This window comes from Apis mellifera, linkage group LG3 (genome assembly GCF_003254395.2).
Source record: "Apis mellifera strain DH4 linkage group LG3, Amel_HAv3.1, whole genome shotgun sequence".
NCBI classification, from domain to species: Eukaryota; Metazoa; Arthropoda; class Insecta; order Hymenoptera; family Apidae; genus Apis; species Apis mellifera.
The window spans coordinates 164,723-183,373 of record NC_037640.1 but is presented as its reverse complement, the minus strand read 5'-3'; the positions used below and the strand labels follow the sequence as shown (position 1 = coordinate 183,373).

At 16.9% G+C, this 18,651-nt stretch overlaps 2 protein-coding genes across 39 annotated transcripts in view; one reads left to right on the top strand and one right to left on the bottom strand.

Moving 5' to 3' along the window:
* The window catches only part of LOC409422, a 198,351-nt gene that overhangs the window by 38,899 nt on the left and 140,801 nt on the right, over positions 1-18,651 (bottom strand). The window lies entirely within an intron of this gene.
* LOC107965799 overlaps positions 10,503-18,651 on the top strand; it is an 87,449-nt gene continuing 79,300 nt past the window's right edge. The window contains exon 1 of the mRNA XM_026439588.1: positions 10,503-10,603. Within this exon, the coding sequence (XP_026295373.1) occupies positions 10,562-10,603 (42 nt within the window). The 5' untranslated portion in view covers positions 10,503-10,561. The remainder of the gene's footprint in view (positions 10,604-18,651) is intronic.

Here is an 18,651-nt window from a genome sequence, read left to right as displayed (position 1 = left end):
TTTCTATAAACAGATAAATATTATGTAAATGGACCATTTTCTTGTAAATACTAAAATCAAACAATGATAATTATTATAGAAAAAAATTATTCAAAATATCTTTTTGATAGATTTTAAAATCATTGAAATGTGCTTTTTTTTACATATAATTTTTATAATAAAATAAAAATATTAGAAAAAAGCTGTATTTCTGAAAAGCATATGTTTTCGATTGATGTAAAATTTGAAGAAATTCGAAGAATTTAAAGTATATAGTAGATATAAAATAATCTTTAAATCATTATTCATATTATCAATATAGAATAGATAATATAATATGATGTCACGATATAGTAGCGACACGATATGAATAGAATATTAATATTATATTATTATATATCCTATATGAATAGAGTATTCCAAATAAAATTAATTGTTATAAATTCAGTTGCTTAAAGAATATTTTTTGTCTAAACAATATAACATATATGTAATATAATTTTTAATTATATATTACATTTTAAGATCAATTGATAGAATTACTGATTGTGGTTTAATTAGTACAGATTTTTTTCCTCAATTGCTGGCAAACTCACCAATGATTATTATTTTTATTCATCTTAATTTCAATGGTCAAAAAATATTGACTTTCGATACACCATATTTGAACCATGCTAATTTTGGTTTATATATTTTTCTTCTTTAGAAATCAAGCTAGAACAATCATTACGATGCCAATATTTTATGTGGAATACCTTATAGATGCTAAGGCTATTCTATTATTACGTTATTGGCTATTCGATACTCAATAACTATGATTGCTATTGCAAAAACAGTTATATTAGTTAGATGTATAGAGAGAATTCAATATATTATACCAAAAGTTTAATTCGTTCCGTGTTGTATCGAAATTATTGAGTGAAATCAGAACTAATCAGAGGAATGTCAACAAGAATAATATAATAGAAATATTTGTGCTAAAGAAGGTTGTTTACGTTTATTAAATACTCGTGTTACATGGAAAAATCACAATTTTGTATCATGTTTTATTGAAATCTTATTTTTAGAATACTATGTTAAAAGAGTTGATATTTTGGAAAATAATAATAAAAATCCGAAACTAAAACTTTTAGATGTTCAATCCATTTTTCTTTTCTCTTCCTTCGTTTTAAATTTCATGTCAATCGGAAGTGTATGCTTTTTGGAAAATTAGCCCAAGAGAGTATCTCCATTCCTCTTTCTATATATATATATATATATATATATATATATATATATATATATATAATTTATGAATAATTTTGTAAATCTGATGTAATAAATAATTACCGAATTATTTTTTGAAAATCAATTAAAATAATTATTATGGATTCAGAAAATTAAACAAAATAAACAATAAAGACAAAAATTGGATTAAAAAACGAGGATTTTATATTATATAAATATTATATAAATATATTATAAAAATAATTGTTACACAAACTTCTTTAACTAAAATAGTTAAAGAAATGAAATAATGGTATAATTGCTATAAATAAAAAGAGATCGCACTAGTATTGATTCCAATTCTATACTCTGTTAATATATATTATATATGCAGATTCCTTTTTGACATGACGCAGAAAATAAATTTTTGAAATAATAAATAAAAATAAAATAATAGAAAAAAATAAATAGAAATAAAGATTTTAATTTTTTCGAAAAGTATTGAATTTCTTTGAAATAATAGTTATATAAAAAAATAATATTTTAAATATATATTTTTTAATATCAATTCATACAAATATTGTTATAAAATAAATATTTCATTCAAATATAAGAAAATACTTCAAATAAGTTTTTAACATAACTTTGATATTAATGATTGTGATATATGTTGAAATAAGATTATTATATAGAGTGTTATATTTATGAGAAATGGAAGGGTCAATTTTTCAGATCAAAACAAATATAAATGTTTGTCCTATTTGTTTTTTTCTAGAATTGATTCTCCAAAGATATTTCACGATATTAACATCCTATGTAATATATATAAAAAATTTAATTTATTTTATGTGTTTCTAACCAAAAAAAAATAAAAAATAAAATATAATTTCTATGCTTTATATAAAATCGATGCTTATTGTGTTTCATAAATTAAATGAAAAATAAATATTTCATTTATTATTTCAAATTTAAATGTAAATACAAATATACATTATATATATATATATATATATATATATATATATATAAGTATATAATAATATAATATATAGTACTAATAGTATCATATAATATATTGTAGTGTTTGTTCATGATTTAGATATTTAAAAAAAATAGTAATATAGTATGTAATTTTTAAACAATATTTGCTTATATGAATAAGCATATGCTTATGAATAAGCATATTTGCTATGAAAATATATTATTTCTATGTATTTTAATTCATTTCAAACTTTTTTCAGATTTATGATCTGGAACATTTTATATTAATTACATGAACATTAAGTAACACTTTGATATATACGTATCATATATAATATATAATCTTACAAAAATGAAATATTAAATTTTATAAATAGAGAAATAAGGTAATTCAACATGAATTTTCAAAATATTTGAATTTCAAATAAATTGTAAAATGATTTATTAATTTAAATCAGTGAATATTTCTTATGTTTTAAAAATATATATTTTTTATTATATATATATCTATTAATAATTTTATTATCATTGTTAGATAAATATAATTCAATATTTGTTATTTTATAATTCAATATTCGATTTTTGGTCCATTTATTATTTATATTATATAATAAAACATTGAAATGTATATATTAATAAAACTTAAATATTCAATATATAACAATTGTACATATAACAATTGTAATATAATATTTACCAATTAAGTGCTTGTATTTGTCCTTGTAATCTCCTGTAAGAAAGTATTTTTTCAATTTCATTTTAAAATATAGATATTGTTGTATTGCATATTACATATATTTACATATATTATTACTGCAATTGATTGTTGAAAAAGAATTTCATATAAAAATTTATTGATAGCTATTGAGTTGAATTCTATTTTTTATCTTTTTAAAATTTGTAATAAATTTTCGATTTTGACGTAAAATGATAACATAAAATCATGATACTTTTAACATTCTATCAAGAATATTTGTCGTTTAAAATTAGAATAGTATATATTTTATATATTTTTAAGATTTTTCCAAAAATCATATGTTCGTAAAAATGTGAAAACATAAATTCAAGATATCTAAATGATAAAAAAAAATTCATGTATATATAGGTCCGATAAGGCTCAAATAATGAATTGAATTATGAGCATTTTATCTTTGTATTAAATAGAATGAGATAAGGGAAGTGTGAAAATAATAAAAAAATATCATGTAATATAACTATTATATTTTTTATATATAATGTAACTATAATATTTTTATAACATTTAAAAAAAATTAAATTATATAAATTGAAATTTATGTAATTTGTTATTTAATTCGGATAAATTATAGCAAATTCCATAATATTCGGAATTATACGATGATTACATAATATTTTTTAATATTTAAAATCATAGATGAATCGTTGTATTTCATTTTACTAAAATCCATAAAAATAAATCAAAATACATTTTTATAAGATTTCGAATTAGAAAGATTGAATATGTTCTTATATGTACAATTGTTTTTTTTTATTATTTTCTCACATACAAAAAAGTCTCAAGTACTAATGATATTTGAATTTCAAATTATTAATGTTTATTTATATAAAAATGAGTTTTTATTTATTTAATTAAATCACTAATTAATTAAATCACAAATCTTTATCTTTATTTCACTTTCTCTCTTTAATATTTCTTATTTTTATGAAATAATATATATATTAATATTTTTTAAAAATATAAAGTTTTAATTAAATAATCTCTATACAAAATTAAATTATACGATAATAAAATTGAAATAATTTTATTCAAAAAAATTAAAATATAATAATGAATAAAAAAAAATATCGTTAGTATACAGTATACAATAATAATATGAAAAAAAAAATACAAATATATAATTTTTTAGTGAATACAAGAATATAAAATGTAAAATGATATGATTATGATATAAATGTAATGTATATGATTATAATATAAATGTTAAATTTCGATTACTTTTTTTTTCTTATTTAGTAATCTCATATCGGAATAAAAAAAAATTGAATTCAAATGTAATAGATTTTTTAATTGATACTTTGATCAATTGAAATTGAAATGTCATTATCATATAACTTATACGTATGAAAATAAACAAATTTGTACGTAAAAAAACACATTTAACCTTTTTAAATTTGAAGTCTTATAGGAATATATTTTGATTTGCTTCTATGAATTTCGATAAGTAAGCAAATTGTGTATCATATAACAATTTAGCTATGAATTTAAATAAAATATTTGGATCATAAAATGAGTTATCTTATTATGATTTAAATAAATTATGGATTTTTATGGATTTGGAAAATGGATTAAAAAATGATATATGTTAATATTCTAAAATTTACTGAAATTTATTCGAGATAAGTTTTTATTAAATAAGGAGTTACACAATATGTACATTATTTGACATTACATTGATATTCATTTGAAATAGTCATTTATATATAAAAGAATCTCAATGCATTTTTTCAAAAAAGTATTTTCAGAGAAATTCCGTTATATAAGCGATATAATAATATAGTATAATGATATTGTCATACATCCAGAATGATGTTGGTGTTTTGCCATTTTACTTTATCTAATATATAAATTTAAAATGCTCATAACTCATTAATTAAGTAATTGAATATATGAATTTTTCTCATCATTTTACTACCTAAAATTCATCCTCCAAAGATGTTTCATATTTATGAACATTGTGTATAATAATAAATACAAAATGCATAAAATTGTACAATAATATGATTTAAGTACTTTGATAATTTAAATTCAAGTAAAGAAAAAAATTCTGAAAATTGTTATTTTAGTAATTTCATAAAAATATTTGTTCAATAAAATTTTTTCATTCAACTGTTTAGTATTAAATTATATTATGTAATAACAATCAAAAAGGAATATATTTATTATTATATATTTATTATTTATAATACTATAAATATATAGTATATAATAGTATATATAAATATATATATTATATATAATATATAATAGTATATATAATATATAATAGTATATATAAATATATACTATAAATATATATATATATAATCTCTTTAAATTATTAATTATGTTGCAATAATTCTTTAAAATATAAAGAAAAAAAGGAGCATTTATCAAAAACTTTTCCGATTTAATATTTTCCAAACTACAAAAATTCTTTTTTTAATATAAATGCTTTTGTATCTTTAATAATCAATAATTTTAATGCTCTCTCTCTCTCTCTCTCTCTCTCTCTATATATATATATATATATATATATATATATATATATATATATCTATAGATATATATTTATAAATATATATATATATATTTTTTGCATTAATTTTGTATTTCTTATAGATGTAATATGTCTTATAATGTAATATTGAATATAATAATAATTTATATACAATAATAATTTTTGTGTTATATCATATTCGTTTTGCTGAAGTATTCTCAAATTTTCAAATAGTGCGATATTATATTTCGAATATAAAACAAAAATAAAAAAATATTTCTCAAAAAAAAAAAAAAAATATAGGAAATGAATCAAATAAATGAAATATGAAAAAATATAGATATTCAAAAAATAGAAAAATGAATTTTATGAAATATATAAATAAAATAATAAATAAATAAATAAATAATAAATAAATAATAATAAATAAATAAAATAACAAAAAAGATATTTGTTATATTGATTTATATAAGAAAATATAAATATTATATAAGAAAATATTCATTCAATTTTAATTTAATTTTATATATTGTAAAAATATTAATTTTTAAATGCAAAAAAATTTTTTCCAATTTTCTCACAATAATGATAAATAAATCATATATTTATTTAAATATGCAATTCAATGAAATATTGTATATTCAATTATTTTCAATGTTGCATATATAAATTACATATAATCAAGAAATCTGATGATCAAAAAAAAAATCAAAATAATGATTTTTTTACTGCCATTTTATTCTATATTAAAAATAAAATTTAAATTAAATATTAATTTTATATTTTATATTAGATAATATCGGGATTCTATAAATGAAGGAAATTTTCAATTTTGAATATCTCGAAATACCATGTATATTTTTATTCCAATTAGCTCTTTAATTAATCATTGAAAATAGCTGGAAATATCTAATTATTTGTGATTTATCTCATCTTTTCATATCTGGAGGACGAAGATAAATTTATCTATGTTGTATAATATTTTTTGCTCAGAATGACCTTCCAAATATATTAGCAAAGTAGATCAATTTTGATCTAGAATATTCTATGTAAAATGATTTCAAAATCAATATAGAGTTATTTTCAAACCAAAAAGAACCGATATATTAGTCTAGCGATAAAATCTTTTTTTACTTATAATTATAACATCATTTTGTTTTTTTTTATTAAAAAAAAACGGCATTGATATCATAATTAATATTAAGTCCCACTTATTATAACTATTTTCTTTATTACTTATACTTATTTCTTTATTATAACGATATTCAAAGAAATAATAAAAAAAATATGTATAAAAATATTTTTTCGATAAATTTTTATAGATTCAAAATAATAAATTATTTAAAATAAATAAATTTAATAGATTATTAAAAAATATAAAGTATAATTTTTTTAAATGTTTTTTAATTTAATATTTTTAATAATATATAATATTATAAATCGTTATATGAATAAATTGTGAAATAAATAAATTATCATAAAATATTAAAATTATAATTTTAAATATTTCATATCAAAATTTTAAAAACAATTATAATTTATAATAATTTAACAAAAATAGATTTGTATCTTTTGTTATTAATGCTTAAAAATCAGAAATTTCAAATTATCGATTTTTTCAATTTTTCGTATAGAAATAATAATATAACAGGTTGACATATGAAAGATTATTATTTATAAATTTAGGAATATATAAAATAAATAAATATATTTTTTAAAAATATCAAGTAAATAACTTTTTCACTTCTTGAATAATTATATTTAGATATCAGATGATTCTTGATTTAAAAAATGTAAAAAATGAAAATATTGGTAATAGAAATGATCTTCTTTTAAATCAGGTCTTTTTTATTTCATGTTTTGATAATATCATTTTAATTAAATTTTTAACTGCGATAAAGAAATTATTTAATTCATTATTACTAATTATTAAAATTGTTAACGTAACTAATTATTAAAATTGTTATAAGATGACAACTTTATTTTTTTATTAAATTATCGAATGCAAAAGAAAGATATGCTAATGATATATATGATATATATAATGATAGCTTTAAGAGAAATCAAAGCTTTTAAGAAAAAAAATGCTTTGATAGAAATTCAATAATAAAGACTGCAATTTTTTCATATAAATTAATTGAAATATAAAAATAATACATTTGAAAAAAAAAGTTTTATTTTTTATTTTATTTTTTGTATACTTATATCTGAAAATTGGATCTGAATTGTAAAAAAAAAAGTTTTATAAAAATTATTTTTATTACAAAATATTTTATTTAAAACTATTCTAGAATTTGATAAAACATATGTATTTGTATATATTTTTTTTGCATTAAATTTAATGGAGAAATTTTTAATTTTTATCGAATAATCTCATAAATAATTGAAAGTGATACAATTTAAATTTTATGTTTTTTTACGAATTTCTTCGAATTTTTATAAACATCAATGCAAGTTAAATAAATAGTATAGAATTAATAATAATATAGAAATTATTTAAAAATTTATAAATATAATTATTTATAAATTTAGTTTTAATTCGCTGATTTTTAATTTTGTCACTTTTTACGAAATGAATTTATGTACAACATTGATAAATATTATGAAAGCGCTTATGAATATTAAGCAAAAAATTTGTATGAGATAGTTTTTTTTTATACAAATATTAAAAGATATAAAGATATTCATATGTCGTGTCAAGATGTTTCATGACGAAATTATAGTATAAATAATTGCGAAATGATTCTATATATAAAAATAAATAGAAAAAATAGAAATAACATTTTTCACTTTATTTTTAAAATAATCAAATTTGAAAATTTTTCATGCATAAATAAAATTTTTAAAAGATAATTCTACATGTGAAAATTAATAAAAATTGTAGAATAAATCTTTCTTTAAAAATTCATTTTCGAGAAAATTGAATTTGAAAATTCGATTTATTATGATTTTAATATAATTCTTCCAATTATAATTTTTTAATTCTCGATTCTTTTAAAAACAATGTACGCGATAAAATTTTATTTTAAATTTTTTGTTCGTTTCTACATGTAGAATAACTACGTATCAAAAATTCATCAATAAAAAACTAATTAATCAATTTTATTTATATTTGAAAATGAAACATTTTCTTAAAAATATAATATAAAAGTAATATAAAAAATAAAATATAAAATTTTTTTTTTGGATTTATTTTTATATGAATCACGAATGTTTATACTATGATTTGGATATATCTCGAAGTTATAATATAGTTGTATATTTATTATGTAGATATTATAATTAAAAAAATAAGTATAGGTAAGAATTTTGCTTATAAATCAAAGAATAAAAATAAGTATATACACCAAGATATATAGGCCTTCAGCAATACCAGTAATATTTGATATGTTACTTTTTTTCCAATTGAATTAATATCGAATGATACGAATCCATGTAATTATTTTATATCATTATGTATATATTATATTTTCATATTTTAATCAATCTCTATGAATGGATAATAAGTATGATGATACTCATATATATCACATATATATTTGACTATAAATAGTCAAAAAATATAGTGTCGCTGTTATACAAAATTCAGAATAATAGACAGAATTCAATATATTAGTATCAAGTTTTCTGTGAATAATTCAAAAACTAATATCGATAATCGAATTATATATAAAGAAAAAGTCAAAATTATGCATTTATTTATAATATATTAAAAAATTATTAGAATCATTCAATTATTTGTTATATCAAATAAATCTCTCATTATTTGTTTTATTCTTTTTTCTTACACGTAATTGCACTTATTTATGATTATTATTATTATATTTAAATACAAATTTCAAGTAAATTTCATGAAATTTTCGATTTTAAATATTGTAATTATTGTATCAAACCGTAAAGTTATAAATGATAAATATGAAATGATAACAAAAATAAATGCATAATTTATAAATAAGTGCACTCCATATATATTTAGTAAAGTTTGACAATATTGATTTAATTTCTAATTAATGTCACATTAATTTCTAATTAATGAACATTTCAATTATTATAAAAAGAAATAAGTTAATAAAAAAAGTATGTGCATATAAATATCATATTCATTATTCATTAATATGGTAAAATAGATAAAATATTATATATTTTAATTAAAACAAGGTAAATATTCAAAGAAAATCTTTTAAAAATCTTTTGAATTTAAGAAAATGTAAATAAAAATTAAAATAACAATAGATAATTCATGAGATAAAATATCTCATAAACAATCTTAATCAAGAAAATATTTTCATCATTTGATACTTTCTTATACATCATATAATACTCCTAATATATCAATTTTTATTCATTAATTTCTAAGTTCTGACTAAATATTTTCATATATTTACCAATAATATTAAAAATATAGTCGAAATTATTATAAACAAAACTTTAAATTAAATTATTAACTGAGATATAAAAATATTTTCAATAAATATTCAATCAACAAACATTTTTCAAGACTAATCAACATGAAGAACATAAATTCAGTTATACATAAAACTTACAATATAATTTTTAAGATATAATACACAGGAATAGATAAAGGGATGAATATTAAAAAAAAAATATCGTATATAGACTTATTGATAATGCATTTCCAAGATGAAACTTTTTTTTTTGTTTCTTATAGACTTTTTTCAATTTCTCCGATTATTTATTTATTTTTTAATTATTTTTTATTTTCATAATCCATTTGTATTGTGTATTCTAATAATAAAAATTCTTATTTTCAACTAACTTATTGATTATGATTATATCATATAAATATTGATTTTTAGATTTTCATTTGAAATTTAATTCGAGAATAATAAATTATTTAATTAGTGCAAAATATAAATTAATTTAAAATCACAAATATTTATTAGAGATTACATACTTGATTTCATTATTAATCAGTGTTACAAAAATTTTTTTTTAAAAAAATGATGTTATGTTATATATTTTCTATTTATTCTATTTATATTACATTATTATATTATATCATATCATGTTTAATCACGTATGAATTAATTTATTAATTTTTTCTTCAATTTTCTCCGTAATTCTGCTATTGATTTCTGTGCGAATAATGTTGTTGGTAATCCTGTTAAATACGTTGTTAGGTTAGTTTCATATAAAACATGCTGCTGTACTTGCTGAGAATTGGTATTCAAAAATTGATGGTATGATATTTAGTTGCTCATTCAATAACTCTATTTTCACTTCTGATTGACTATTAGTTATAATCAAATTAGAGTAACAGAAAATAGAACGTATTAAATCAAATATAAATAAAATTTTATATGTTAGCCTATATAATAGTTCCTAATAATAGTTCCATCATTCTACATCACAGGTCTATCAAACATATCTAATAATATAATAACAATAAAACATATTTGTGTTGTTAATTATCAAAATACATATAGTTATTAAAAAAGAATTATTTATTATACACACTAATTAATTATAAAAAAAAGTAAATTAAATAGTAGAAAAAAAATTAGTCAATATAAAAATTAAATATAATCTACTTTATTACATTCAAATAAATTCAACATGGCATTATTAAGAAAATTTAAATAAAAATTAAAAAATAGCATTTAATGAAATATTATTTATTAATAGATGTTATTTATTGCTAATTCAAATGAAATAGAAATAGTGAATGAAGATGCCAGAATAGCATAAAAATAAGAAATTATTATTTTGAAGTTTTCATGGAAATATAAAAAACTATTTAATATTTATAAAAATACAAAAACTTATTAAAAGATAACGACTAAGGATATTAAATATCATAATAAATTTATAAAAGTTTTTATAATAAGCAATATCAGTTTATATTATTTAATATATTAATTATTCTAATGATTATGAATGACAATTTTTAATATATATAATTTTATAGATGCAATTAATATTAAAATAACAGTTAATGTAATATATATAATAATTAATATTTTAATGTAATATATGATAATTTTATATAATATAATGATATGTGATATTTTATTAAACTATGATTTTATATAATGAGCAATGTTTTTTGATGCTGAAAGAAACTCAGTATTCTCAGTAATCAACATATTAATATAATATAAAATATGACAATTGAAAAATATAAACTATCATATATAAACACAGAGAATAGAAAAAAGAAAAACATTTGTAATTAAAGAATTATAAATTGATTGCAATGAAATCAAATAGGGATTATAAAAACTGAATATAATATAAATAATATAAAGAACATTAAAAATATTAAAATATACAGTAAAATATATAAAGACAATATCAAATTAAATATAATAATTATAAATATAATAATTAAAATAAAGATCATTTAAAAAAATTATATAAATAAAAAACATAATACATCATAAATATCAAATTATATCAAATTGTTATATCAAACTTAAATGTTTAAAATATATATAAAGAAATATTTAATTAAACATTTTACAAAAAGAATATAATATATATAATAGAATATAATATAATAACTTTGCTATGAATGTTGTATATATGAACTATATTAGAGATAAAATTAATGTAAATAAAAAACTAATTAAAATAGAATCTTAAGAAATTGAATGTATTAGAAACTAGAAATATGCAATACAAGAGTACAGAAAAAAAGTATCAAAAAATAAAATATCATATAATATTTTTTATTTTTTTTTTTTACAATGAATTTAAAAATTATATAAATTTATATAATATATAAATAATAATATAAATTTATATATATATATATAAATTTCAAATATTTTTTAAATTAATGATTTTTCAATTTGAATAATTTATTATTTTTTAAATAGAAAATATTGAATTGTATTAATATATTAAAAATTGATTAATATATTAAAAATTATATGATTGTATTTAAAAACTTAAAATTAATCTTCACGTGATTCATCATTCACAAAAAATATTAATATTGCATAATATTTTTTTATATCAAATAACATTTGTAACAATATTTTTTAACATTCTTTTCTTAAAAGATGTTTATATATAATTATATATAAGTAAAATAAATTTTTATCTTATCAAACTTAAAATAATGTCAAAAACATTTAAATAATTTGAAGAGTTTAGTAAAAAAATAATTTTATTTTCAGGTAATTTAAATAAAAAATGTAATAAAAAATAATTAAAAATTAAATTATATAGTAAATATATAATTTCAAATATATAAATTTTTTAATTAATATTCTAAAATACTAATAAATAATTTTATATAATATTCATATAATTAGAAATTAATAAATTTTTATATTGAATATGAAATGTATCTTTCTTATTGTGTCAATAAATATGATTTTATTATTGAAACTACCTACTTTTTGTATCAAAATAAAACAAAAAATAACAAGAATGTACCAAAAAAAATAAATTTTATTGCAATTATCATAATGGATATTGTATTTAAACATAATATTTCAATGATAAAATTACATTTATAGAATGTAATTATGTATTGTGTAATATAAAATCATCTTTATATAATTTATCTTATATGGGAATTATCTAAAATGAATTTATCTAAAATCTATTATTTAATAAGTTTTATGATTTCATTTTATTTTAAAACCATTTCATTCATATTTTATTTTTTTTAATATATTTAATATATTTTTTTATATATTTTTATTTTTGCAAATTTTAATATTTTTATGTTTTGCAATTTTTAGTGATAATAATAAATTCTTATAATTTGATAAAATTAATCATTGTAATCGTTGCTTTTTTAATATCTAATTCTTTATAATATTCTTTTAATTTTTATTGATATCTATAAAATTTTTGCTTTTAAATTTTTTTTTATTGAATTGTTTCTTTTTGAATCAATAAGAATTTGGATTTCAAAACAGAATAATTATATTTTATGATAAAATCTCTTTTTATTATTTTTTATTAATAAAGTGATTTTTTAAAAAAAATTGTTTCAATTTTATACTAAATATATACACTTTATAGTGTATATATTGTTATCATTTGTGTATATATTATATATATTATATATTATAAATTAATTAACCATTAATAGGAAATACGAAATAATTAATAATTAATGATGAAAAGAGAAAATTGAAAAGAGAAATTATATTAAAAATTAAATTAAAAAATAAATGGAAAATATATATTATAATTTTTTTTTATTTGTTTTCAAGAAAAATTGAAATATTTAAATATTTGTCAAATACATGTATATTTAACTATATTTTGATCTAATGTATTTTATTTTTTTAATTCAAATTTTTGTTTATTATACTAGATAATGAAGAATATATAATAAGAGAGATTTAATTTATGATAAATTTTATTATTAAAAAAATTATTGAAAATTTTAGCCATTTTACCGAATACATAATTTTAAAATACATTGTAATTTTCTATGAACTATATCTAATTATTGTTTAATTGATTGAATGCAAAATTTTTAATTCTTTTTTTTAATTGATCGAAATTTTTTGAAATAAATAATTAATTTGTGATTTCATAAATAAAATCAAATATGAAATACCAAGCTATACGATTAATCTTCTTAATTTTATATTACATCTATTCTATATTTCTATTCAAGAAAATAGCATATTTTATAATTTTCAGTGTATCTTTCACTTGTTTATTTATTATTATTATTTATTATTATATTTATTAAATTATATTATATTTATTATTATTTATTTAATTGTTACATTCAATCGATTATCTTTCAATTTTTCTAAAAAAATAATTGTTGAAATAAATCATTATCGTTTTATATATAGAGTAATATATATAATAATAATATAGTGATTAGTATAATACATATAATATTTTTATTAATGATAAAATGCAAACTCAGTAAACAAATTTAATAACAGATTGTTTCTATAAAGCATTAGAATTAACCAATTCTGTAATTTAAAATACACTTCTAATGATAATAGTAAAAATATATTATATATTTGTTAGTAAAAATAATTATTTGGAATTTTTTATGATTATTTATTTGGAATTATGATTTTTCGATGTTACTGGAATTTTGCATAAATTTTTTCTTTGCATATTATTGCTACTTGGTTTTAACTTTCGCAAGATATTCGCAAAAAAATTGCTACTATTATATAAAATTTGACCCTATACTTATATTTTTATGATAAAGTGTGTAACAATTGCCACTTATAATTGTTTATACAAAATGGTCCGAAAATGTAGAAACATCTATTAAACAAATTGCAAGCAACAATTTTCTTTGTAAAAAAAATTGCAAAGAATTGCAAATTTTTGTTATGGCTTTGTTAATAAATTATTAATAAAAAATACTGATCAGTCATGAAGCGCATAATTTAGTTCGCGACGCGATTTGTTATATGCCACTGATCGAACACAAACATATCGAAAAAATTATAATTTATTCATTGTTCGTGATATAATTTTTTATCGATAAAAAATATTTGTTATATTCAATGCACTTTATTATATCTTTATTAATTAATTAATTAATTAAGTTTGATAACATAAATTTTCAATATATCTTATTATACATATATTGTAGTTTTTTTGTTTTTTGTAGTTTTTTCCTTTATTTTGACTTATTTTCTAAAATTTAAACAATAAATCAGTTTTTTATAAAATCATATGTAATAACTTTTATAATATTGCATATAAAAGTCCCCAAAAATGTGCTAAATACTATTTGAGCACAAGAGAAATCGAAAAAAATGTATTCTTATTTTTCTAAAAATATTCAATGTATTGCAAATTTAAGTTAACAAACTAAATTGCGCATCCTTATGCAAACAATTGAACGAAAACAATAATGTGTACTAAAAAAAAAAAAATAATAAATTTGTTTTAAATAAAATTAAAATATAAAATACAAAAAATTATTAACAAAAGTTATTAACAAAAAATAATTTTTACATTTAATTATTATTCAAAATCAAAAAAATATTAAAATACTTAATTTTTATAAAAATTGCTATTTTAATTATTTTAATTATTTAAGTATTTTATTATAAATTTTTATTATTACTGTAAATTATTTTAATGTTATTTTAAATTTTATATAACATAAATTTTTTAATGTAATATTTTTGATAGGAAAAATATTTGTGATTTCATTTAATTTTTAATATTATGTTAAATTAATATATTAAATTATTAATATATTATTACTATTATATAATTATTAATATATTATAATAATATATATATTATATTATAATATTATATAATTATAATTAATATAATATATACATTATATTATATATTATAATAATATTATAATAATTATTAGTAATTATTATAATAACTGTTAATTTATTAATATTATATTAAATTATATTAAATTAAATTAATTAAATAAATTGCTTATGTTTGTCAAATATATATAAATACTTTATTAAAAGAAACAAGTTTAAATTTATTTTTTTTATAATTAATGAAGATATGTTATTTAAGCATTAATGTTTGAATATTTTTATGAGCAACTATATATATAAAAAAAAATTATTCAAAATATTAATTTTTAAAACATATCTAGAAATGAAGATAATTTTAGATTTCCATTGGACATTCTATTGAAATAAGAATAAGTGAAATGTCAATTGATGAATTTAATGTATCATTGAATACAAAAAAAAAAAAAGAATATCATATTCACAATCACAAATTGCAATAACATGGAATAATTTTCTTTTTGTCTATTGGAGGAAAAGAAAGAAGATAGAACGCAAAACAAATACAGTTAAGATGTGTTGCGATATCAGAAGATGATATCACCATTGAAACATAATTAAAAACTAGACGATAATGCTATATCTTCATCGTTTGATTTTAAGAATTGAAAATAATATTGATAAATCAATTAAAACAAATCAGTAAATCGTTTAGTTACAATTCGATAGTCGGATACAATTATCAAATTTTATGTGATTATTGCTTAGAAAAATATTAAGTTTAAGATAAATTTAATGATGAGATTATCAATTCAAGAAAAATTTAAATAAATATGCCGCGATCTGAAAAATAAGAACATTATGACATGATTAAGAACTGAAATATTGTGCGAAATCAAATAAAAAACTCGAAAATAGGATAAAGATATTAATCGTTAATAAATATAAGAAATTGATTGAAACTATGAATCAATATAACATCTATAATCAAATATAACATCAAACAAGAAAAAAAAATAAAATAATGAACGATAAATTTGTGCATTATCCGTGAAATTATAAATATAAAAAAGAGGAAGAAATACATACATCAAATGTTTGTAATGCCTATCAAAGCAAAGAAAAAAAATTTCCAGAAGGAAAATAGAAGAAGAAACGATAGCAATAGAAACAATAACAGCAATGAAGCTAGCGTTAACAAATGTGTAAAATGTACGGATATATTTTTTTTATTGTTAGAAGCGTTTACACGCATATAAAAGGCTTGTTTGCATATAAAAAAGATGAACAAAAAAAGTGAAAATTGATAGAAAAGTTACATGAGTTACATGTTACATGCCATTATATTTGTGAGATGAATTTTCCAAAACAATAAACGAACATAATTGGTAAAAGATTGTATAAAACAAAATTGTGAATTATGTGAATATATTCTTACTATTATTGGTGTATTTAGCAAGTATGCATAGATCGTATCTCTTAAGAACAAAAATGGAATTCAATCAATTTTCGATTAAACTCTTTATAACGATATTGCATAAAAAATTTGTTCAATTTATAAATCGATATAAGAAAAAAAATTTTGATCTACAAAACAAAACACGCAAGTTATTATTATTCGATCCATAATATTATAAAAGTATTATATATAAGCTACGATATTATAATCACATGCTCAAGAATACGATATAGAAAAATTACTGATTAGCATTTATCGTTGGATTGATATATTTTTAAAATAATAAAACTATATCTAATTATAATAAAAAAAACATTATGAAAGTGAGACTTCCATATAGACTTCTTATAGAAAAAACTCGTGATAACTTCTATCTATCGTAAATAGCAATGTAATAATATATGCAGATTTAATAAAATTCAAAATAATGAAATATATATTATCAAATTTAAATTTCCTCAATTGAAAGTATTTAAAATCGCATGATTTTAAAATATCGATAAAGATATGTTGATCGAAAGCTTATAAAATAAGAATTATAATGGTGATATTGCGAATTATCGCAAATTTATAGCTTTTTGAAGATATTAAAAATATATGCCATTATATTGCATTACTTATTATTTATGCATTTAAATTCAGAAGATTGAAAGTATTTACTAGGAAAATACTAAAAACACACAGAGAATGAGTCGATTATGTATTTATTAAGTGATTCGCAAAATAATCTCATCGTTGAAGAATTTTATGAACATGAATTACGTATCGCTTGTATATCTTCGAATATGTATGTAATGCAGAAAGTAAGTTATGTAAGAAAACGAAATGTATATAAAATAGTTAGGATTCAATATTTTTTATAATTTATCGCTAAAGTAAAATATAATTTAAATAAAAAGATTTTATTAAATTTAATAATTTTTTTATTCTTTATTTTTTCTATAACATTTTCAAAAAAATATATATTGAATTGAAATCGTTTAAAAAAAACATCGAATGCATAATGTCATATTAAGCAGAAGTTATATGACTAGTCTTGCGTTGTGTCGTGTAACATATCTCTACCTAATCTAGTAGTAGCAGGGATATAATGTTACGTATTTTTTTCATGAAAAAATTATTCATTGGAAAGAAATTGAGAAATTTTTAGAGAAAGTAACGCATTGCGCTCCATATTTCTGATAATAATTAATTTATATACATATCAAATCTATGTTATTTATATATAATTTTATTTATATGTATATATACAAAGTTATTTCGATTTATATGTAGACTCATTTTAATAGAAAAAATCTCAATTATATTAATTTCATGAAAGCAACATGAAAATTAGAAAGTAAAATTAATTAAAATTTTCATTGTGTAATTATTTTTTCTTATCAAAACATTTTTTTCAAAATGTCTTTTCACTTTCAATCTCATTCTTTTTCATTATATTTTTTTATCTTTTAAAATTAGATGTTATTGTTCGGTGTCAATATATTTTATTTCATATTAAGATACAAATTTTTTTTAATTTTCTTTGATATTTACCGATTATTGATTGATAATATATATTCATTATATATTTCAGAATCATATATATTATATATGA